The 22,205-nt window shown below is 39.4% G+C and overlaps 2 protein-coding genes, 1 long non-coding RNA gene and 1 pseudogene across 11 annotated transcripts; 3 read left to right on the forward strand and 1 right to left on the reverse strand.

The window, feature by feature from the left end:
• The first annotated feature begins 625 nt into the window (after positions 1-625).
• On the forward strand, positions 626-3,518 carry LOC133743888 (uncharacterized). 4 transcript variants are annotated; one of them, XM_062171957.1, is made up of 6 exons: positions 626-778; positions 983-1,127; positions 1,384-1,553; positions 2,195-2,287; positions 2,372-2,530; positions 3,121-3,518. In XM_062171957.1, exons 2-6 carry the CDS (start codon positions 986-988, stop codon positions 3,211-3,213), a joined length of 657 nt encoding a protein of 218 aa, XP_062027941.1. In that variant the 5' UTR covers positions 626-778; positions 983-985; the 3' UTR covers positions 3,214-3,518. The 4 variants fall into 4 exon arrangements, with proteins under 4 accessions (XP_062027941.1, XP_062027943.1, XP_062027942.1 ...); XM_062171959.1 differs by having other exon boundaries at positions 2,198-2,287; XM_062171958.1 differs by having other exon boundaries at positions 633-778; positions 986-1,127.
• Positions 3,519-4,237: 719 nt separating this feature from the next.
• Positions 4,238-9,994, forward strand: LOC133742837 (uncharacterized). 6 transcript variants are annotated; one of them, XM_062170520.1, is made up of 11 exons: positions 4,239-4,846; positions 5,019-5,276; positions 5,502-5,744; positions 5,905-6,054; positions 6,313-7,793; positions 8,298-8,371; positions 8,505-8,586; positions 8,665-8,790; positions 8,966-9,072; positions 9,235-9,392; positions 9,520-9,994. In XM_062170520.1, exons 1-11 carry the CDS (start codon positions 4,406-4,408, stop codon positions 9,754-9,756), a joined length of 3,357 nt encoding a protein of 1,118 aa, XP_062026504.1. In that variant the 5' UTR covers positions 4,239-4,405; the 3' UTR covers positions 9,757-9,994. The 6 variants fall into 6 exon arrangements, 2 of the variants coding, with proteins under 2 accessions (XP_062026504.1, XP_062026505.1); XR_009862749.1 differs by lacking the exon at positions 9,520-9,994 and having other exon boundaries at positions 4,238-4,846; positions 8,938-9,072; positions 9,235-9,373; XM_062170521.1 differs by lacking the exon at positions 9,520-9,994 and having other exon boundaries at positions 8,976-9,072; positions 9,235-9,373.
• Positions 9,806-11,260, reverse strand: LOC133742839 (uncharacterized). The gene is made up of 2 exons (XR_009862753.1): positions 11,157-11,260; positions 9,806-10,871 (listed from the first exon to the last, which is right to left on the reverse strand). It is a non-coding gene; the product is annotated as an uncharacterized LOC133742839 (long non-coding RNA).
• Positions 11,261-16,188: 4,928 nt separating this feature from the next.
• On the forward strand, positions 16,189-18,562 carry LOC133745098 (glucan endo-1,3-beta-glucosidase, acidic-like; annotated as a pseudogene).
• The last annotated feature ends 3,643 nt before the right edge of the window (positions 18,563-22,205 follow it).

Here is a 22,205-nt window from a genome sequence, read left to right on the forward strand (position 1 = left end):
CCGAAAACCAGAGAAACAGAAGAAACCTAAAGCCCCAGGAACCTGTCCGGCCACACCCACCACTCGTCGACGAGGCAGGAAGCCACCGTCAACGCGGGGGCGCCGCCGGACAAGCCAGAACGCCAACCCCTGTCTTTCCAAACCCTAGATCTCTCTCGCCTGTTTTCTCGGAGCAAAAAAGTTTGTTTTCTCTTACCGCTAGAGCCCTTATTCCTGCGTTTACTAACACATGAAAGAATCAGAATGGGTGTGGGTCCCACCTTCTTATAAAGAATCGATTCCTGAATACTCATGAATTTGATTACGAAGGGAGGAGATGCGTCTAAGAATCAACTCCTCCGGAATCAATACCGATTTCTTTATTCTCTCATTCCAGTTGTCTCCGATTCATAATTATTTTCCATTCCAAGTAAGTAAACGTCTCTAATATTTCAATATTTTAGATCACTATAGAACGTCCAAGTAGGAAAAGAATGAAACCAAATATGTGGACAGCCTAGATTTGCAGTATGCTTCTTTAAGACGGGCAAGTAGTGTGTTTACTTGAAATTTGAAAACCAAATAGCTATGAAGCTACTGATCGACAGTAATTTAAATTCATTGAAAAAACACAGTAACTTTTTCGCGAATACTAGTCAAATGGCAAAGAGTGAAAACCAAATATGGGGACGTGGACGTGTCAAAATTGCAGAATCAAGAGTAGCGGTGGAGTGAAGGGCTTTGTGCACCAGTCATCTGCAATCCATTAACGGTTGCTCACCTCTCTCACTTCTACCAGGTACTCTCTCTTCTTCCTCTTCTTCTTGTTTTGAATGACGGAAGTTCCATTCTTTGATTCATGTCTACTTTATTCACTGAACTATAATGTTTCTGAGTGAGGAAAACCCAAGGAAGTCTGAAAAAGGAGTTTAATACTGCTCAAAGTTGATCATTTTCTTGTGTTTTGAATTGGGTTTGTTCTGTATTTTGTGTTCATGTGAAGAAGATGGCAGGGATGGCATCTCTTCCACATGGAAATACTGCAAATTGTAGCTTACTATGTGAAAGGGGACCTGTTTCGTTTATGGGTATCTCGGCTCTTCCATTGACACAACTGAGGGTCAGAGCTTTTGATGGTTTGGTGAGAGGTCAGTTGTACTTTTGTTTTCTTGAATTTATATTAGCTTCAGCTATTTGGGATTATTCCAAATGATTTCCCTCTCAATTTGGGTTTAATTCTTTTTATTTTTATTTTTTATTATTGTTGCTGATCATATTCTGCAAATCTTCGGCTTATGGTAGAATTGATAGGTGGTGTATTGCTTAGCTCTGACTTGTATTTTTTGCTTTAAAAGCCAGCCATTTTTGCGATAATGCTAAACTTCTTTGCTTATAACTTATCAGGTAGAGCTATAACTCACAGCTTATGTAGAAACGAGACATCCCCTTTCTGGGGTAAAGGTTCCGACAGAATCCACAACATGATGTCAAAAAAGGTGGTCATTAATATCCCCAGAAATAGCAATTCTTCGAATTCTAATGGGGAAGAAGACAACTCCCCTGATAAGGCCAAGGTATGCATGGGCAACTAATAATGAATGACTTTCTTTTCCATAATTTTAAATTTCTCGGAAACATGAATATGAGTCCTAAGATGTATCCAGAGGAAAAGTGGTGTATGAAGTATGATTCTTGCTCCCTGCATACAGATTTTAACCAGCCCAGGAGTTGGTATATTCAGTATATATTCATATAATCATTCAGTTTAGTGACTAGACAATACTTGTATTTCGAGTTTTATCTTTGAGAAATCAAGGTATCTAGTGTAGCCAAATACTTTCTCTACATCTGATTTGCAAATCAACATTGCAATCCCAAATGTTAAGGTTCTGAGTGAAGACTAAAGTTGTCATCTTTGGGTCCAAAGCTTACTGCTGTCAATGTCATCACAGTGACATAATTGGTTAGCTTTCACTCTTCCTACAATCTTAAGCTTCTAGGATGTGGGCCGATAAACTTTTTGTGTTCTAACAGATGCCCCTCCCCCTCGCATGAGAGGAAATCTAGGGGATTGGAGTAGACCTCCTGCTCAGTGACAAATCACTATTAGTAAGATGGGTCAAACAAGTATGCTAGATAAATCCTATCATTTACTCAAATCTCTCAGGGAACAAAAGATGTAATAGATTCATCTCTTTTTCTTGTTATATTTTAGCAGCAAAAGTCTTTTGGATACTCGAGGAAGGATGTTATATTGATCGGAGTTGGAGTAACTGTTCTAGGTGTTGGCTTGAAAAGTGGATTAGAGGTACTGACTTTTTTAACCAACTCATTCCTTAAGCTAGAGCAGACTCTAGTTATGTAACTTTTCTTTCCATGATCATGTATGCAGTTTGTTGGAGTCGATCCTTTACAAGCAGGGAATGTCGTTCAACTGGTATTGGTGTTGGGCCTTACAATCGGATGGATTTCTACTTATATTTTTCGAGTTTCAAATAAGGAAATGACATATGCACAGCAATTACGTGACTATGAAAGCGCAGTCATGGAGGTATCTTTTTCAGTGTCAAATTCTTGTTCCTTTTCTTTCTCTGTAGTAGTCTTAATGGTTCATTGTTATATCAACTACAGTCAAGAATCTCTCTATCTCTCTGCTTAATTTTCAAATGTGAATGATTTGGATTATGTTGTCTGCTAAGTTGGATAAAGAAATGACACAATAAGTATATTCTACTTGGTAAAAGGGTCATGCTTAAAGAAAGAAGTATGTAAAGGGGTGGTGTACTGCCTTTCCATAAACTGTAATGCAATCTGTTTCATAAAACAGATAAGAGTTTTGAATACTGTTACATAATGTTCCATATTGGAGTACGAAGTTTCTCTGTATTAGTGGAATGTACAACTTAGTGAGGATTTATCTTGATTCTTGACACGTGAGAAAATTGTAGGCAATAAGAAACTTCACAGTAATTGTTATTGTTGTTTTCACATCACTACGGTGTTAATGAAGTTATAGTTTATAACCAAGCTGCAGCTGTTCACGTATAGCCTTCAATATCTAATGAATTGTCTAGTTTGTTTGTACATGATTCTTATGCTTTTCACTGAAAACCCAATGGGGTCAAATTTCTGAATGTGCAGAAGAGATTAGAAGGCCTAACTGAAGCAGAACTAGAAGCGTTGCTTGAACAAGTTGATGAAGAGAAGAGGCGCCTTGGCGAGAAAGTAAATTAAAGCCTTAAAATGACTTGTATAGAGAGAGTAGTGAGCTTACAGATATATTTTGAAAGTTTCCCCCAATTGTATTTTGATAAAAGACCACACAGGCAAAGCAATAGGTAATGTCGTATTCTCTTCATTACAGTACTCGGTGCAAAGGAATTGGGAATGATTCGACTAAAGGGGTATTTATTGTCTGAACAATTTGTGTGTGCTTACAAGTGGAAGAAAAAAGTATCATCCAAGTAAGTGGGATGTAGATAGATTGATGTACAACATCACACAGAAAATGACTATGGGACAGTTGGGTATGTAGTTCACGTTTGATTGTCTCTGATCACTTATCCATTTTTGAGCAAACCAAACCACATGAAGCTGCAGATTTCCCTTTCATCCACACCGTCACACTTTCTTGTTTGAGTACACAAAGGTCGGTGTTATCCATCTCTGCCTACAACTCGGAGGAAATGGGCTGTGATACCGTACCAAAAGCGGAAACTTCATTCCGGAAATGGGCAGTCAACTCTCTATAGCATTAGAATCAACTCTTTATAGTCATAAACTAGTTCGAGACTCTTTATATGTGCATCGTTTTGGTTTACTTGATGTATCTGTATATTAATGTAAGAGTGAGAAAACCTGAAAAATTCAGACACGGGATTTGAAATGAGGTCCGAGATCAACTCGACATAGCATTTGATCTGATTCTTTATAGTCGTAAACTAGCTCAAGATCAGACAAGTATATGAAATCTATCTATCTGTGACTCTGCGTAACGTATTACTTGATGTATCGGTATATTAACGAACAATCCGATGTTACCGGCCCAGCAAAATAAACGAGCTGTATAGGTTGGGAACCGGAAACCGCGAGAGTCAGTTGGGGCAGCTCAGCAGAACAAACGCGTGGTGGGGACGCACAGGTGTTTGAGTGCATGTAGGCCAGGTGTCCCCATCTTCCTTCCCCCGATCTCTTTTTTGTTTTGTAATTTTGTTTATTCCCGAAGATCAACCCAATCATTATCCCCATTTTAATTTTAATTCTAATTCCCCTATTCTCACAAGTCACAAACTATAAACCGTCGTCACCTCCTCTTTCTCTCTCTAAAACCTCCCTCTTTCTCTCTCTAGATTCTTAATACAACGAGAATCACAGAGAGGATGCGATTCCGCGTGGTGAAATCCCGAAATTGACCTCGAAGCCGCCGATGGCGATTGTGACCGGAGATCGGTACCTGGAGAAGCTAGTCCACTTCGTGGAGCAGCAAGCCGGTTCTCTGATCGACGGTTCGTTAGTGCTGAAGCTCAACCCGGCCGGCTTCCACTACGTCCACTCCCGCCTCGAGGCCTTGCACGAGCTCGAGAGCCTCCTCGCCGGCGCTCCCGTCGACTATCTCCGAGCCTATATCTCCGACCTCGGCGACCACCGCGCCCTCGAGCAGCTCAGGAGGATTCTCAGGCTGTTGACGTCGCTTAAGGTCGTTTCGGTGCTGCCGGCTCCTGCCAGAGACCCCACGCCGCTGTCGTTTTGGCCGTTCGGGAGGCTTAGGGTTTTGGAGCTTCGGGGATGCGATTTGTCCACGTCGGCCGCGAAAGGTCTGCTCGAGTTGAGGCACACCTTGGAGAAGATCATCTGTCACAATTCAACTGTGAGTTTCAATTGATTTTGATCTCAATTTACTACTACTTCTTGTTCACTCTTCAAGTTTTTGTTCACAAATTTTATGCTATGTTTAGGGTGTCGATTTTCGTGTTTTTGTGCACAATGCTAGTATCTGTGTATCTTATCATGTGCTAATTGATATGAATAATGCATGTTAGGATGCTCTGCGCCATGTGTTTGCGAGTAGAATTGCAGAGATAAGGGACTCGCCACTGTGGCACCGGTTGTCATTTGTTTCGTGTGCTTGTAATGGCTTGGTTCTGATGGATGAGTCTTTGCAACTACTTCCGGCAGTTGAAACTCTTGACCTGAGCCGAAACAAGTTTGCAAAGATTGACAATCTTCGCAAGTGTGGCAAATTGAAACACCTAGACCTTGGTTTCAATCATCTGAGAACGATTTCGTCATTTGGTGAGGTACTGAAATTTAACATCCGATGCCTAGTTGACACTAGATTGAGAATACATCTCCACACATCTATAAACTTTGAAATTATTCGTTTGGAATCGGAATCAAGAGATATGATAATCATATAAGTTTTACAGAGAAGTGATAATCCCAGTTTGTTTTGGTCTACTTTTATTTATGTTTAATTAGGAATTCGATTTGAACCCATACTCCAATTTTGTTGGACCATGCAGGTCACCTCTCGACTACTTAAACTTGTTTTGAGGAACAATGCTCTAACTACGTTGCGTGGGATTGAGACTTTGAAGTCCCTTGAAGGGCTTGATGTTTCCTACAATATTATTTCCAATTTTTCGGAGTTAGAGTTCCTTGGTGGTCTTCCATCTCTACAAAGCTTGTGGCTGGAAGGGAATCCATTATGTTGTGCCAGTTGGTATCGGCCACAAGTATTCAGCTATTTCTATAATCCAGAAAAAGTAAGTTATGATTTATTTAATATCTCTTTAGACTCTCTGTTTAGTTATATCTCTTTGTCTTCTATGTTTTTAATATGTAGAGTTTGGAGCATTCATTTCATTTTTATCGTCCATCTGTATGTTATCTAACTTGTTTTCTTTCTGTTGTATGGCTGAATAGTTGAAGTTAGATGATAAGGAAATCAGCACCAGAGAGTTTTGGAAGAGGCAACTAATTATTGCAAGTAGACAGAAGCGACCTGCCAGCTTTGGGTTTTATTCTCCCATAAAGTGTGATGAGAAAGGAGATGCAAGTATCAACAGAAGAAGGGTAAGCCCTTGTTAGAGATGTTGGGAGATATGTACATTCATTAGTATAGAAACATATTTACGGTTACTGCTGCACTTGAAGTGAAGATGCCTGACTTTAGACACTTAATAAGTAAATTTAATCCGTTATTCGGAAAAGATTTCTGTATGGAATGGATCTTGTTTAGTTTTTGATAGAAAGTATTTGTGCTGTGTGTATTATCATATACTCTATTGTTGACTGAACATTTATGATGTCTTGCATGATCCTATATTGCAGAAAAAGGCGTCTCGTCTTGCTTCCATTGTAAGTGAAGAAGGGAGCACATCTCTCTGTTCTGATCAGGAGTCTGTGTCTTGTGACAATGAGATTCAAAGCAGAGAAGAACTTGTTATATCAGATGAGGAAGCTGAAATTGTTGATTTGATGACTAGAGTTGAGCAAATGAAGAAAGAGCGCTCTGTTCTTTGGTTGCGAGAGTTCAAAGAATGGTTGGATCATGCTCCTGAGGATTCTGTGGACAGCAATAGACATAGCGGGACGACATTGCATATTGGCAGGGAAAATTATATAAAAGAAAAGTCAAGCTGGAGGCAGCTTGGTGAAAACTCCAGATTTGTTTCAGACTATGCTCAAGCATCAGGAGATGAGAGTAGTACAAATGTTTTAGATTCAGATAGTTCATTTATGGATATGTCTACTGGTTTGCATGCCCATCACTTTGATCAAACTGGTTCCTTGGGAAATGCTGGTTTTGTCATCCCAGTTGGCATGGATAGAAGAGATCTGAAGGAAACCCTAAAAGATAGTTCACTAGAAGGAACAAGTAGTGTCCCTTTACGAGCAAAAAGTTTCCATGGTCACATATTCACCGGTCAAAGAGGTCATAGGATGGTCGAAAATTTGAGTATGTCATTGACTTCTATAGATGATATTTCTGAATCTCGCTCCTCGTCTGTGTGCCCGGGATCACCACCTCATTATCAAAAGGACATTCTCAACCGTCGTCATAACTTGGAGGAAGAAATTTTACAGTTATCTGCAGAGTCATTTTCAGTGGCATCATCTGATAGTAATACCAGCTGTAGTGAAGACGATAACTATGAGTCTAGGCAGTCCATTCCTGAAGGTCATCAGCTACTGAATAAAAATATGGAAGAACATCCGTCTTCAGATCCTTTTAGGTTGTATGACATGAGATATGAGGTTCCACATGTAAGAGGAAATGACAAGTGTTCAGTTGGAATAGGGGCAGAGAAAATTTCAAATTCAGACCTATCGCTGCAATCACATGCCAGTGATGTCCCTGGTCGTGCTCATCATGGTGAGATTGCTCATTTTGTTGATGAAGAAGGTGATTTGTTAGAGAGGAGAAAACGCAGACAGAAAATAAAAAGAAGAGTTGTTACACTACTAGAAGATGACAAAATGGTTAGGCAAGCAGAAACATTACCAACATTAAATGGTAATATAGAGAATCATGTAACAATACTGGAAGATGAGCAAGATAGTCGATCTTTCTATGGGATTAACCTTGATGAAGTTATTGGTAAGAACCAGATGTTGACAAATACAAGTAATATCCCACTAATAAATGATACTACTGGATCTTCTGGGGCTGAATGTTTCTCTTCAAAGAGTGATGAATTTATTGAGGACTATTTCAGAAAGAATGTTGCAGATATGGGAAATAATGAAATTTGCAAGCAGTATATGCGCTGCTATTGTATACTTGAGTTGGATTCTCTATACAGAGAAAGGTAAACCTTTCTTTAATTTTCAACTCCAAAATTGTGTATGTAAATAGAGAGAATCTGTCAATGTAAGGTGGCCATGCTATTAGCTGAAATTATGTCGCCTTTTCCTTTGTTTTCTCATGTATACAGGTTACTGATTGTTTGTATTCTCTTTCATATTTTGGGGTTCTCTGTTTTGAAGTTTAGCCTTGCACTACTGTTGTTATTTTGGCCATGGTGAAAGTCTTTGATAAAATGCACAACATGTTTCATACTTGATAAAGCTGTAGTTTGTGTGTGTAGTGGGCTGTCTTGGTACAAGTGTGTTAGAGTGCATGCTTTTGATATTTCCATTATGACTGTCCAATAGATAAGTTTTATTTGCTAGTCTTTTTAACAGATAAAGGACAGAACAGCTTTATTTCGAGTTTAGGATGATCTGTCTTTTGTAAATGGTGTCTTATGTTGAATCAGGCATTGGACCTCTTCTGCTTTAATATGCTTATATTTCTTTTGTTTTATATGCAGAGAAGTAGCTGTCTTGCTGAGCAGTGAAAACAAAGTGTATGTGCTACTAATTGGCATTGGAGGTGATGGATCAGGTTAGGTTACAAGGTCTTTGCAATTGATTTATATCTCATTATTTATTCTCATTGAACAATCATTACTTGAAGATTCCCTCGTTGTTTGATTAACTTTTTGACAGTTGGTCTTGATGGCGATCATATTTTGCAGGCACCATCTTGAATTTGCAGGGTTCTCATAGGGTTGAAGACATAAGAGACGTCGTAGTTGGTGTAGGACTTCAGGTTGTGAGGTTAGTGAATAAGGGTACTTTTAGCACAGATGGAACTATTAAAACAGTTCCCTAACATTCTTTTTCCTGTTTGCTTAGGGTGTATGTCGAGGAGAGTGCTACCTACCTCTTTAAAACCAGAAGCATTGAAAGTTCAAGACAGTTACTTTCAACTTTAACAGTTATCGATTCTTATTCTCCAATCGATAAATTTTGTTTGAGGAGGTAATTGCTTTATCTCCCCTCACATACTAGTCGGAAATACCTATTGTCTTGCTTTATATATATATATATATTTTTGAAAGATATCCATGTATGTATGTCTTAATAGTTCATAGAAATGTGCTTATATCGATTTCTTTGTTATGATAGACTGGGGTTTTGGAAATTTAAATGGCAGTTTGGAGCAGGTTCAGGTTGGACTATTTGAGAAACAAATATGTGGAGGTTCAAAACTGAGCATATTCCAGTATTCTATGGTGCAGTTTTGGTGTAGTAGTAGTGAAGGTATGATATATTTAAGTACATATATTGAAGTGTGATACAATGACGTTAAAAGGACTACTTATCGAAGTACTAAAGTTTCAATTCTGAAGAATTTATGAACTATTTCCTGTTTTCCTTTAAAATTTCTTTTGCAACTCTCATTTTGAAATTTATATCTCACAGATGGAGCATGGCTTTCAAGATCAATATTTGTGGCTGGAGAGCATTTATTTGTGTGCTTTGAAGACCTCATGCAGTTTAGCTCTTTATCAGAGGATACGTCTCTACCTCCATATTTTTCACTTGACTTGTGTTGCTCTATTGCTGACATATCTGAGCTGGTAATGCCTCTAGTTCACTGGACCTTTTTCTTAAATTTTCATCGTAATTGCTTTAACATCATTGCGATCAGCACCTTCTCATTCTTGATGTCCATAGTTCATATGTTCATGGTGACACTCTTTCCAGGTTGTCGAGACCAGGGAAAATCGGTGTGTAACCTTAGCTGTTGAATGTGCAATGTCGGAATTCTGTTCTTCACCCAAAGCTGGGAAACAAGACCCAGGTGAAAATGACATAAAGACAGCTTCAGGCTCTATGACTTGGAAACTCAAGTGGTTTTCTGAAGAGAGTCCGTTCAAGTTTGTGGCATTGTTGAAGGCAATCCATGCCGGGTTGACTATTTCTCCTTTGCTGATAAGATGACGTAATTTTGTTTTTCTTTCACTGGTTTTGTTTGTTTCTTGTCCTCTGGTTTTTCTAGTTTCGTATTCATTTTATTCTTTCTGATAGGGTTTTGTTTTCCCATTTGGTTGCCTATAATAGGAGTCTAGGAATTCTTTGATTTGTATCCATTTAGCAGTTCTCTTGTCGCGTACCATTTTGTACAGTGCATACATCAAATGAAATTGAGTCTTAGAGCTCTTGACCTTTCCCCTGTTCAGCTCCAGTTTTTGTTTCCAGTAAATTCTTATTTTATTCGAACGATAGAGATCATTTTATTTTTGGGTTTTGACGCTGGCCATTGGACAGAAATGAGTCCTGCAACTTGGATCGGAGATTTGGCATGGTATATAAATAGTTAAATGTAAAATCACAATGGGTGAATAACTGAAATTGTTGAAGATGGTTACAATCTAATACAAGAATGCAGAGCATCACATACGCAAGAGGAATCACAAATGAATTTTTGTATCATTATCCGACTAACATGAATGAATGCTTTCTTCATTATTATGCTGCAAGATGGAAGATGGTAACAACTGAAAAACCTGACTCACAGGAAACTTCTAAACTTTACAATCAAAACTTTGGCCCTCCCTTGTTCCCAAACATCCTGGAAGATCACATTACAGCAGTCAATATCATATATGGTTTCTTTACTTCTTCCCACGAGACCTCTTCCCTCATGAAAACAAAGAAGGAAAGAGGGATGAAACACAAGAGTTTCTCATTTCTCGTGTTCTAAAAAGTTGTGGATGTCACTCCTGCAATAGGAAGGGAAACAATTACTACAACACCAGCACCACTAGTTATGCTCTTAAAATCTCTGGTCTCAACGTTCAATACGTTGACAACGTTATTTGCTGATGATAATTTAATGAGCAGGAAATTTTGTTAATAATTATCAATTTCATGACACTATATATTCCAGCATTGATTTCACAGCCTTACATTTTGAAATCAACATTTTTATTTTTCCTGAGATAACTTCTTTCACAAGATAGAGAGGATCTTGTAATGGAGTCTGCTATCTGCGGATCTTTTTTGGTCTTAGTCTCATGAAAGCCATAAACGTAACTGCTGCAGAGAGACAATACCTGCCCAAATCGAAATCAATGTTAAAGAGGAAAAACGAGATATTGCAGCTGTCTAGTAAATTTTAGATGCTAGCTAGCTTTTTAGCATTATCGTCTCATATTACTAAATGGAAGGAGAAGTCCATTGTCAATGAGGCATTTAGGATAGATATCACATTACCATAAAACAGACAATAAGAACATGACAATTAATCACTGCCATGCTAGCAAATAAGTTACTCATGTCATGACGCAACCAGATCTGCATATTTAAAAATATATGAAAATGCAAGGTGCAAAAGATACCATGTCAAAGTATAATTTAGATGGTCCTGAGGCATGACCGAACTCCGAATCAAGGTACTGCCATCTTTTGAAGCGGATACGGGTTAGTGGGATTGACATCTTCATGTATGTCTTGTTGGAGAGGAAAGATCCCACATTGGAAAAGTGACAAATAAAATATAACTTATAAGTGGGTGGCTCTTACCCAATTGTACCGAGGCCTTTTGTGATTAAAACCCAACACCTAACGGGTGGTTAAGTTGGGACAGTATCGGTACAATGGTGGGCCACTGGCCACGCTTGTCGCTGTTTAACATGGTATCAGAACGGGTCCCTCTCCAATTACGTCTCCATGTAGGCACGTATCATGAGCCCAAATTGGGGTTCCTTGTATTACCATTGAAATTACCAAGTGTCCAATGTGGGTCTTGGATTGTATTGACCAAGTCTCCGATATGAGACTTGTGTCCCAATTTCCAATATGGGAATTGGATGACCAAGTCTCCGATATGAGACTTGTGTCCCAATTTCCAATATGGGAATTGGATGAATGAATTTCACGTGCAGACCTAGAGCTAGGTTGCACGTGAGGGGGCGTGTTGGAGAGGACAGTGACAAATAAAATATAACTTAAACCCAACACCTAACGGGTGGTTAAGTTGCGAGCAATTGCAGGAACATCAACATAGAACCACTGGCCAGGGTTTGATCATTTGGTGGAACAAATATACTAGGCTTTTCACTCCCTCGTATTACCCCAACAACTTCATCAGGAGCACGTGTAGGGGGGTGATCCTGTATATGCGCTGCTATTGTATACTTGAGCTGGATTCTCTATATAGAGAAAGGTAAACCTTCCTTTAATTTTCAAGTCTAAAATTGTATATGTAATTATAGAGAATTTGTCAATGAAAGGTGGAGATAGCTATTCGCTGAAATTATATCACCTTTTCCTTTGTTTTCTCCTGTATACAGGTCACTGGCTGTTTTATTCTCTTTCATGTTTTGGGTTCTCTGTTTTGATGTTTAGCCTTGCACTAGTGTTCTTATTTTGGCCTTGGTTAAAGTATTTGATAAAATACATGTGTTTTATACTTGATAAAGTACTGCTGTTAACTTGCTAAATAGTTTGGGATTAGATTAGTTTGTTACTTCTGTAACTTGCTACATTATTTGAGAGCTCTTATTGAACAATGCATTTCATAAGGAGATCAGATTTCCTAAAATTATGTTGTGCAAAACTGCAAATGCTCTTTCTAAGACATAAGAACCAATAAAGTTGACATCCAAAACAACATCAAACAACATATAGACCCAAGAAATTTCTAGTCTTCATATATTCAAACGACATTAGAACATTAACTATTTCTGTTGTTTGAAACTAGATAAACGACATACTAATTTTAGGTATCTGCTGTTTGAGTCTATTTTAGACGACATTCAAATTTTAGGTATTTGTTCATTTGAGTGCATATCAGATGACAGACATTATCTGAACTTTAATAAGATATCAGCTTACTAGACGACGGACAATTGAACTATCAGATGATTGTCCGTCGTTTGATGATGTTATTGACGTAGTGATTCCTCATCTGCCACCCACTTAATATCTTCACTTCCTGAGTACTAACTAATACAAATCAAATAGATCGAAAAGAAATATCTATCACGCGGAATATCTATACTTCATTTGCCTTTTATTTTGGGGTCATGTAAATGGAAGATGTGATTTTTCTTCCTTTTCTTTATGGGTGTTTCTAAATGTACCCAGCAAAAATCTAAATATACTCAGCAATTATTTTTAAATTAAAAATATATAATAAACTCAATTAATTTTTCCATCATTGCCCCATCGCCAAACACCCAGCAAATATTGGGTTTTTCTTTCTATACCCAGCAGCAACGTCTAAGGATTGATTTATAGGGAGAGAAGTTAATTAGTTTCTTCTTGTGGAATCCATTATTCAATGAATATTACTTCTTGATCTTGGTGGTAGAGACAACAAATCAATTCCATTGAGATGATTTCTCATTCAGTTTGAAGATGATTCGCACCTTTCTCAACTCTTGAAAATTTTTTCTCTTCCCTCTAATAATAATTTGTTCTTTTATTTTGCTTAGATGATTAATTGAACAAAAAACTCATCAAATATGTCTCAAACTGAAGCAATTCCTACAGGAACATGAATCTTGAAACCCAAAATAAAAGAGAAAGGGAATAAGAAGTTGCTGGGTTTGTTTTGTGTAGATGAGGGTATTTTGGAAAATTTATCTGCATTTAATTAGATATTATTGGATATAAATAATTAGCTGGGTACACTTAGAATTTTGCTGGGTACATTTAGAAAGACCCTTCTTTATTCCAGGTCCTCCATACTATTTTTTTTTTGTAAACTTGACAAAGCGAGTAAAATTTATTTAATAAAAAGAAGGTTACAAAGAGAAAGAATGTATGACAGGCATAGAAAACACCGCTAATCTCTTATCAAAAGAACACTAATTAACGAAACAGAAAATTAGAAAGACCTAAACGATTCCTATTACAATAACTCACCATAAAATTTGGAGTTAAATCCCACCAATTAAAGCCATTTGATAAAGCACCATAGACTCCATAGTTAGTAAGGGCCTCCATACTAAAGCTCTGCCAATGTGAGGCTTATAATATGAGAATTCAGTTGCAGGACCGCAGGAGATAGTAGCTAGTACGTGGTGCTCATTTTTATATGTAGGCAAAATCTGTCCTCGAATTCATGAATAATCAATTTTGATATTGAAGACGATTGAATTTCCGAAAAGGGAAATCCAGGAATAATATACCAAAAAGTCCACACCATTAGTTACGTATTGTGAAGTTGGATATCTATGGTGATCGAAATAACTGGAATATATAGATCAACTTAATGGGTTGACTGAGGCGGCTACTTGACTTAATTGGTTACTCACACTCAATCACTTACTATGAGACAAGCTTAATGCTTTCAGACAACCATGCATCAATCATTCATAAAAAGATGAATATCTTTCGGACCCAAAGAAAGGATAAGAGAAAACAACAAGCTAGGTATGCAGAAGATTAATTCAACGAAAAGGTAGGACTTATTTTGTAGGAATTTTCCCTCTTCTTGTTCTTTTTTCTTTGAACATATCCTACAGTGTTTGGATTATTAAAGAAACGTTGGAATATCTTGGACTAGCAATAGATCGAAGATAGTGACGCCTACAGTGTTATATACTAGACTAAAATGATACGTCATCTCCTCTTTACCTCTTTTGCAGGACAATAGTTTATGCATATACATATGAGAAAAATTCAGGTACTGTCCCCAAACTATTCTGCCAATGCCAATTTGATACCCGAACTCTCAAAAGCATCAATGTGATACCCAAAGACCTTATACGGCATCAACGTGATACTTCCGTCAAAAATTTCTAACGGCTCCGTTGATTTGCTGACGTGGCAAACAAGTCAAAAAAAGAGAGAGAGAAGACCAAAATGGCCCTGATGTTAAATCTCATCACCAATTTTTTTTTTTTAAATTCTTTTTCTGGGGTCTGCTTCTTCTTCGAGCTCGGTGGTTGGATGCTGAGAAATTGAAGAGGATGGGTTGGGTTGGCGGCGGCGGCGGCGGAGGGTGACATGAGAAGCGGAGTTCGGCGGGGATTGGGAGTTGGGTTGGCGACGAGGTCGAGGCGGGAGAGGAGGGACTTGATCGACGAGGTCGACGAGGTCAAACACCAAGCAGTGCTAAACTTTCTATGACTCCCCAAAACCCAAACCATCAAACTAAACGCCTCTTCATCGCAACAGCCCCACTTCTCACCCCATTTGAAACCCAAAAACGCCAACTTCCAATCCCCCCCCCAGCTCCCAAATCGCCTGAAAGACCGTATCTTGCTTCGGCTTGACTCCCGATTCGTCGAGAAAAGCCATGGCGTCGGCTTCAGAGGCCAAACCGGAGGTACTTGTGAGCAATTCGAGAAACTGGGTGAGACCCAAGTTGCGGGAGTGGTCTGTGTTGAAACGCTGGTCATTGAAGCCCAATGGGTGGTGGGGGATTTCGGCGGAGAAGGGTCGGATAGTGGAGAAATGGCGAGGGGTTTGGGATGGAGAAGGCGAAGATTGCTGTGATTCAGTTCCAGATTTCGCCACCCAAAACTGATATTGAGCAGAGCATTGTGGTTTCGGACTATACCCAGATGGATAGGATTTTGAAGGAGGAGAGGAACTACAGTCTCAGTATGATTAAGAAGATCAAGTCGACGGGTTGTAATGTTCTGCTCATCCAGAAGAGTATTTTGAGGGACGCAGTGACTGATCTGTGGTTACATTACTTGGCCAAAACCAAGATTTTGGTGGTTAAGGACTGGAGCTTGCAGACGATGGCGGAGCCGACCAGTTTGTTTGCACTCTGATTACCGAAAATGGGTCAAGTTTCAAGAAAGGAACTGTAAAACTATAAAACAGAAACTGCAAAGCAAACCAAGAATGAGTTGGACCCATCAATTTCAACCCTCCCAATACGAGTTCAATACGAAGAGGTCGAAGATTTGTACGATTACCAGAGACATTTGGAGATTAGTTCACAATCTGTAGCAATTCCTTTTCAATATTCAAATTTTGTTCATACCAGTTTTTCGTAGCAATTCTTTCTCAAGATTCAATCTTCAAGCTTTTCATCAATGACGTCTCCAAATCAAGCTTGTACTGCTGTTTCTGTTCGAATCGATGAAACCAATGATCACATTTGGATTTTTCAGATGCATCACTTCCTTCATAGCCATGGTTTTCTGAAATATGTTAATGGGTATCATCGAGAGAGAGAGAGAGAGAGAGAAAGAGAGAGATGGAGATGGAGCTCTGTGCTTTGTTTGTTTTTATTTTATTTTTTTAAATTAGTTAGTAGTGAAAGACTATTTTGTCCTTGATAAAAATATCACATGGGACCCACGTGCTTGCCACGTCAGCAAACCAACGGAGCTGTTAAAATTTTTTAACGGAAGTATCACGTTGATGCCATATAAGGTCTTTGGGTATCACATTGATACTTTTGAGAGTTCGGGTATCAAATTGGCCTTGGCAGAATAGTTTGGGGACGGTACTTGAATTTTTCTCTATACATATATATATACGTGGATCTTCCAAATGAGACTGGTTAATAATGCAAGTTCACCCATTGAGTCACTAGGTCAAATACTATTAACTGTTTTTTTTTTATGTTTATTTCCACCATCTGGGTCAGTTTCGTGACCTACAAATTGACCTTGTGATCTAGGTCAGTTTGTAGTCACAATGTCAGTTTGTAGGTCACAAAACTGACCCAAAAAGTGATTCAGGTTAGTTTGGAAACTGTGTCGGTGACCTAAATGATGGAAATAAACATAAAAAAATAGTAAATAGTATCTAACCTAATGACCCAACGAGTGAACTTGCTTAGAAGCGAGTCTTCTTAAACTTGCAAACTGGGGAGAAACTGAACATGTTCAACTTACCTTTCAAGGTAGCTATGCAACTTGCGACTTTCGTCTTACACCAAGTATTTATTTGTGGAAATCTGGGTCATGATAATATGCTGATTCTCGATTGTGAAAATTTGTTCAAAATTGTCTACGAGTCTCCACCAATAAAATGGCACCTGAGTCAAATGGGAAACCGAGGTAGGGCCTAAGACTCACAGGGGCTCTAGTTCTTGCCTACTCCAACTACTGTTCGTGTAGATCGGACCAACCCATATTTCTCTCAATAGAGTCTTTCAGTGTTCATGTCAATCAATTAGTGTTCACTTACCATATGCGTAAAGCTTGTTTTTGGAGCTAATTAACATACGTGTATATATGGTGCAGGTGCCAAGATGGGTGTCTGTTATGCATGGTATGGTGGCAAACAATTTACCACCCCCACGAGAAGTAATATCTCTTTACAACCAACATAACATCGAAAGGATACGGCTATATGGTCCTGACCATGACGCCCTCGAAGCTCTTAGAGGCTCCAACATTGAGCTCATGCTTGGTGTAGAAAACGAACGCCTCTAGAACATTTCTTCCAATCAAGCCAGTGCTGATGATTGGTTCCAAAAAAATGTTAGAGCCTATGGCAATGTCAATTTCAAATACATTGCCGTGGGAAATGAAATAGATGCTAAAGGTCCGTTAGCACCATTTGTTGGCCCTGCCATGGAATGATGGAAAAGATTCACAATGCAATCTCAAAGGCTGATCTTGCAAACAAAATTAAAGTCTCCACTGCCGTTCAACCTGTAATTCTCCAGGAATCCTACCCTCCATCAAAAGGATCATTCAGGCAGGATTATCGACCATTTCTTGATCCTATCATTGGTTTCCTAGTGGGAAACAAATCTCCATTGCTTCTAAATATGTACCCATACTTTAGTTTCATTCACAACGTTCCGAGCAAACATTGACCTTCGATATGCTCTTTTTACATAACCATCGGTTTTGGTTCAAGATGGCCAGCATGGCTATCAAAACTTGTTTGATGCAATTCTTGATGCACATTACTCTGCTTTAGAGAAGGCCGGGGGCAGTTCTTTGACAATTGTTGTATCAGAGATTGGTTGGCCCTCCGCTGGTGGTGATGGCCAAGTGACAACAAAGGAGAATGCGAAAATTTACAACTCAAATGTGGTCAAGCATGTCAAGCTTGGTACTCCGAAGAAGCCTGAGTTCCCATAGAAACTTACCTATTTGCTGTTGTAGGAGAATGCAATTGTATGTATATTATTGATAATAGGAGCCCTTTAAATAGGGAGTTACAAGGTACCCAAAAAGGTAATAGAATCCGATTACAATTGAATATCTAGAACACATTCCTCTTACAACTCTAACCCTAGTTTGTAGAGGCACACATTATGTCAATATCCTTCAACACTCCCCCTTGTGCCGCTCAAACTTGGTGATGACGCTTTAATTGTTGCCTCGTTAAAAACCTTGCCAGGTAACAAAAACCCTGTGGGACAAAAATAACCTTGGTCGAAGGACAAAAAGAGCACAACACGTCATTCACTCTTCGAGATCAAACATGTAGACATCATGCCTCCCCCTGATGTCAATATCTCCCCCTGATTGCTACAATCATGGGAGTTCTGATAACTTTCTTAATCCGATGCTTTTCACATGTTTCTCGAAGGTGGATTTTGGTAACGACTTAGTAAATAAGTCCGCTACATTATTCTCAGATCGGATTTGGTTCACTTCAATATTTAGAAGTGCCTGTTGTCATTTTGATGGAGGGGAGGAGGAGCACGGAAGGTGGCATTTTGCCTTGTGGGGTCCGATCCCACACTTCTGTTATCTCTTTTCTCTGTAGGGATAGAACAAGTCCATATCAATCGTACCTCTCAAGTATCGAAAGATTGTCTTTATACCAATCTAATGGCGTTGCGTTGGCGCGAGGCTATGTCTAGCCAACAAGTTCATAACAATTGAGGTGTCCGGTCTTGTATTGTGCTAAGTACAATAATGCGCCTATTGTACATAAGTAAGCACTTATGTTATTAACACGTCTTCGTCATCATCCCTGGGACGAAACGGATCCCTTTTAGGGCCAAGACTACGGACGACCATGGGAGTGCATCTTTGACTTTATCAAAATGCCTAAGCATCTATTGACACAGTATACAAAACCGTGTTCTCCCAAGGTCCTTCCTCTCAAACTCGGATTTCAGGTGTTCAGCGGTTTTCCTTAACTCACAAGGGTTCCAATTATGTTTATCAACATAAACCGCGACAATTGCAAATCCGGAACTTGTCATGGAAACGCGTGGGCATAGTTCATCATATCCCTTCCCAATCAAGTAGTCACTTTAGTGAGCGTTTCAACCTCGTTGTAAACGTGCTCCGTGGTCTAGAGCCACTTGACTTGGGTAAGTGAAGTTCACAAGAACCTTCATTATATTCCGTATCTAGATCCCCATAAAGATATGTAGTGACCACATTTGTAAGCTGCATGTTCAGTTATTTGGAAACTACCAAACTGACAAGGTAGTGGAGTGCAATGACATCCATTACGAGAGAATATGTCTTCTCGTAGTCGATTCCAGGGCGTTGTGAGAAACCTTGCGCCATAAGGTGAGATTACTATCTCTTTTTCTCGTCACGCTATCTAATGAAGACCTATTAATGTCAACAGGTTTTATGTTAGGAGGTGTTGGCATCTCAGGCCCGAAATCCTTCCTCTTCGTTAGTGAATCCAATTCAACCTGGATCGCATCTTTCCATTTAGGCCAATTTTCTCTACGTTGGCATTCTTCAACGGAGTAAGGTTCGATGTCATTGGTCTCAATAATTCCACGTCCTTATGTACACTAGTGTAGTTCGTAGAGATCTCTATATTCTCAGGAATTGGTTCTAACATTGAGGCGTCCCCCAATGATGTCTCTTGGACATAACCACAATCCAAAATATTCTCATGAGACGGATTTTGAGTATCAATGATCAATGGATCAAGTTGTGCCAAACACGCTCTCTTCTTAGGGCGAGAATCCATCGAACCTATGGGTCTCCTACTCTCTCTAGCGGAACCCATGGCCTATGACGCCATTATGCCACCTTTGTGGCGTCACCATACTACCATCCATGGTAGTGGTGCAGTACCCATCTTCTCTGGGTGGCACCATGTCCTCTTGTGGGGACATCAATCCTTGCAGGCATGTTTGCAGCAGGTATATGTGATCTCGTCACTTTTAGGGGATCAAGATGAGACATAGTGGGGACAGACCACGACAATTCCTGTCGTTCCTGTTGAACATTGACGTTCTAATCTCCCCCTAACGACGGGAAGACTGTCTCATCAAAGTGACAATTCGCAAATCCAGCGAAATAGAGATCGCCTGTCAAGGGTTCTACATAGCGGACTTATAGTTGGAGACTCATGTCCAACAAATATATATATGCATTCGTTGCAATGACTCATGTTGATGCGCTGTGGCGGCGCAATTGGCACATGAACCGCACACTCAAATATGCATAAATACGAGATATTAAACTCGAACCCAGTCACTAGCTGTAACGCAAATAAAAGTTGAGTGGCTGCTATGAGTCGTAGACGAATTAGCATAGCTGCATGCGATATTGCATAACCCAAGAGGAAATATTGGTGCGCATTACCAATGTCCGGGCTACCATCGTAGTCGTTTAATGGTGGCTTTTCCGCGAGACCAATTGGGTGTGTACATGGGAATACGATACTTGATATCAATACCCAATGATATGCAATAGTCATCGACAAATTGTCGATGTAAACTCTCTAGCATTATCAAGTTAAATTGACTGAATGGGATGATCTGGGTAGTGAGCCCGTAGCCATATGTTATGTGCTAGAAGTGTAGTATAAGCAGCATTACGAGTGGATAATGGCACAACACGTGACCAGCGTGTTTGCGTATCAACCAACACCATAAAACATCTATACGGTCCGCAAGTTGGTTGATCAAATCCATAGAATTCCCTTAGATTCTTTGTAAGAATGGAATTATTTCCTCAATCTCCTTTGCATAGGATAGTCTCAATCCTAAATAACAGGCTTTACAGAACGAAACATGGGCTTTATAATCAACCAATGAGGCTTTTGGTTAAGCCATAATGTCACAATAGACTTGAGAAGTAGAGAGAGGAGTTTATGGCGTCAATGCCATGTATTTGCCGCAGGGGGTAGGCAGCGCCGGCCATGTATGGCCGGTCTTTGCACAATCATGGCGCCATGAGGCGCATGTGCAGCTCCTCGAACCAATTCTTGGTTCTTACTTTTCTTCGTTCTGAAAATGGATGTCCGTGTAAAGTCTTTAATACACGGATCATCATGTCAAAGCCTATATGTGTCAGAATCCCATAAGTCGTCTCTCATGATATGGTTGGATTCAATAACTCGAATAGTGGTTGCATACAACCCACTAGAGCGACACATAAGTTTCTCTAAGACTCGTTTATGTCCGTAGTCATTAGAGGTGATGCAAAGGAACTCTGTCCATTCTCATAATGTGTTTCCACATGAAAACCATTGGCTTTGATATAATAAAGTTCGAATTAAGGTATGTCCAAGACATTAAGTAAAAGAATTGACACTTTATTAATAGCCAATGATTACATCAAAGTTTCCAAAGTCTAATCCATAATAAAAATCAAACTTAGGCAAATCGTAGTCACTCAATCCGTTTGGTAACTCCAATCAAATATGACCAGGAAAGTAGGAAGAGATGTCGGTGGAGCGAGGCTCTCTTAAGTACCACTAATCTCAATTACTTTCCTAGACATCATACTTAATTAGGTGAGCCAAGTGAGAAAGAGTTAAAACAAAATGTCATTTATTGATTTAAGGCATAATTGCCATTACATATTTCTTGGAAAATAAAAGACTATTCGAAATAAAAATCTGCGGCATTTTGTCTTCATCGCCAGATTTAAAGTCTTTTTTTTTGAACTCGATGTCTTGATCACCATGACGCGGCTACCTTCTTAGGTACATTGCAAATTCGGGTCCATTGATCAGACGTTCCATATTAGAAATAGACACCACAAAGAGGATTCTCCCTTGATTGAGGCGCATTGGCGCAATTTGCATGGTTCCTAGGACCAGTGGCGTTGGAAAGTGATGACCATGGCCAACGTTGGCTCCATGGTTTCCAACCCTTCTTCCCTCAAAATCACGGCTCCTACGGTCGCGTGATTGTCGCCTTGGGCGATTACCTTCTCGAGCATTTCGATCGTATGGATCATGACGTCGATGGCGACTTTCTCTAGCCATGGGACGATGCTCTTGATGGCCATCTTGAGGCCTATCAATATCTCTGTTCATAGCTTCAATAAGCTATTGAAAACTTGTGATCCGTCTTGCATTTATATGAGTCCGAAATAAATCACAGTATCTCATAGCATAGACAGGGAAGGTATTGAGGGTTTTCTCAATCAATTGTTCTTCTGTGATCGTCTTGCCACAAAAGTGCATCATTGCTCTGATGCGGACGGCTTCCGAATAAAATTGCATGACTGTGTCAAATTCAGAGAAGCGAAGATCTTTCCATTCTGCTTCTGTATTCGGAAGGATGGAGTCAC

This window comes from Rosa rugosa, chromosome 4, assembly GCF_958449725.1.
Source record: "Rosa rugosa chromosome 4, drRosRugo1.1, whole genome shotgun sequence".
In the NCBI taxonomy this organism is placed as follows: domain Eukaryota; kingdom Viridiplantae; phylum Streptophyta; class Magnoliopsida; order Rosales; family Rosaceae; genus Rosa; species Rosa rugosa.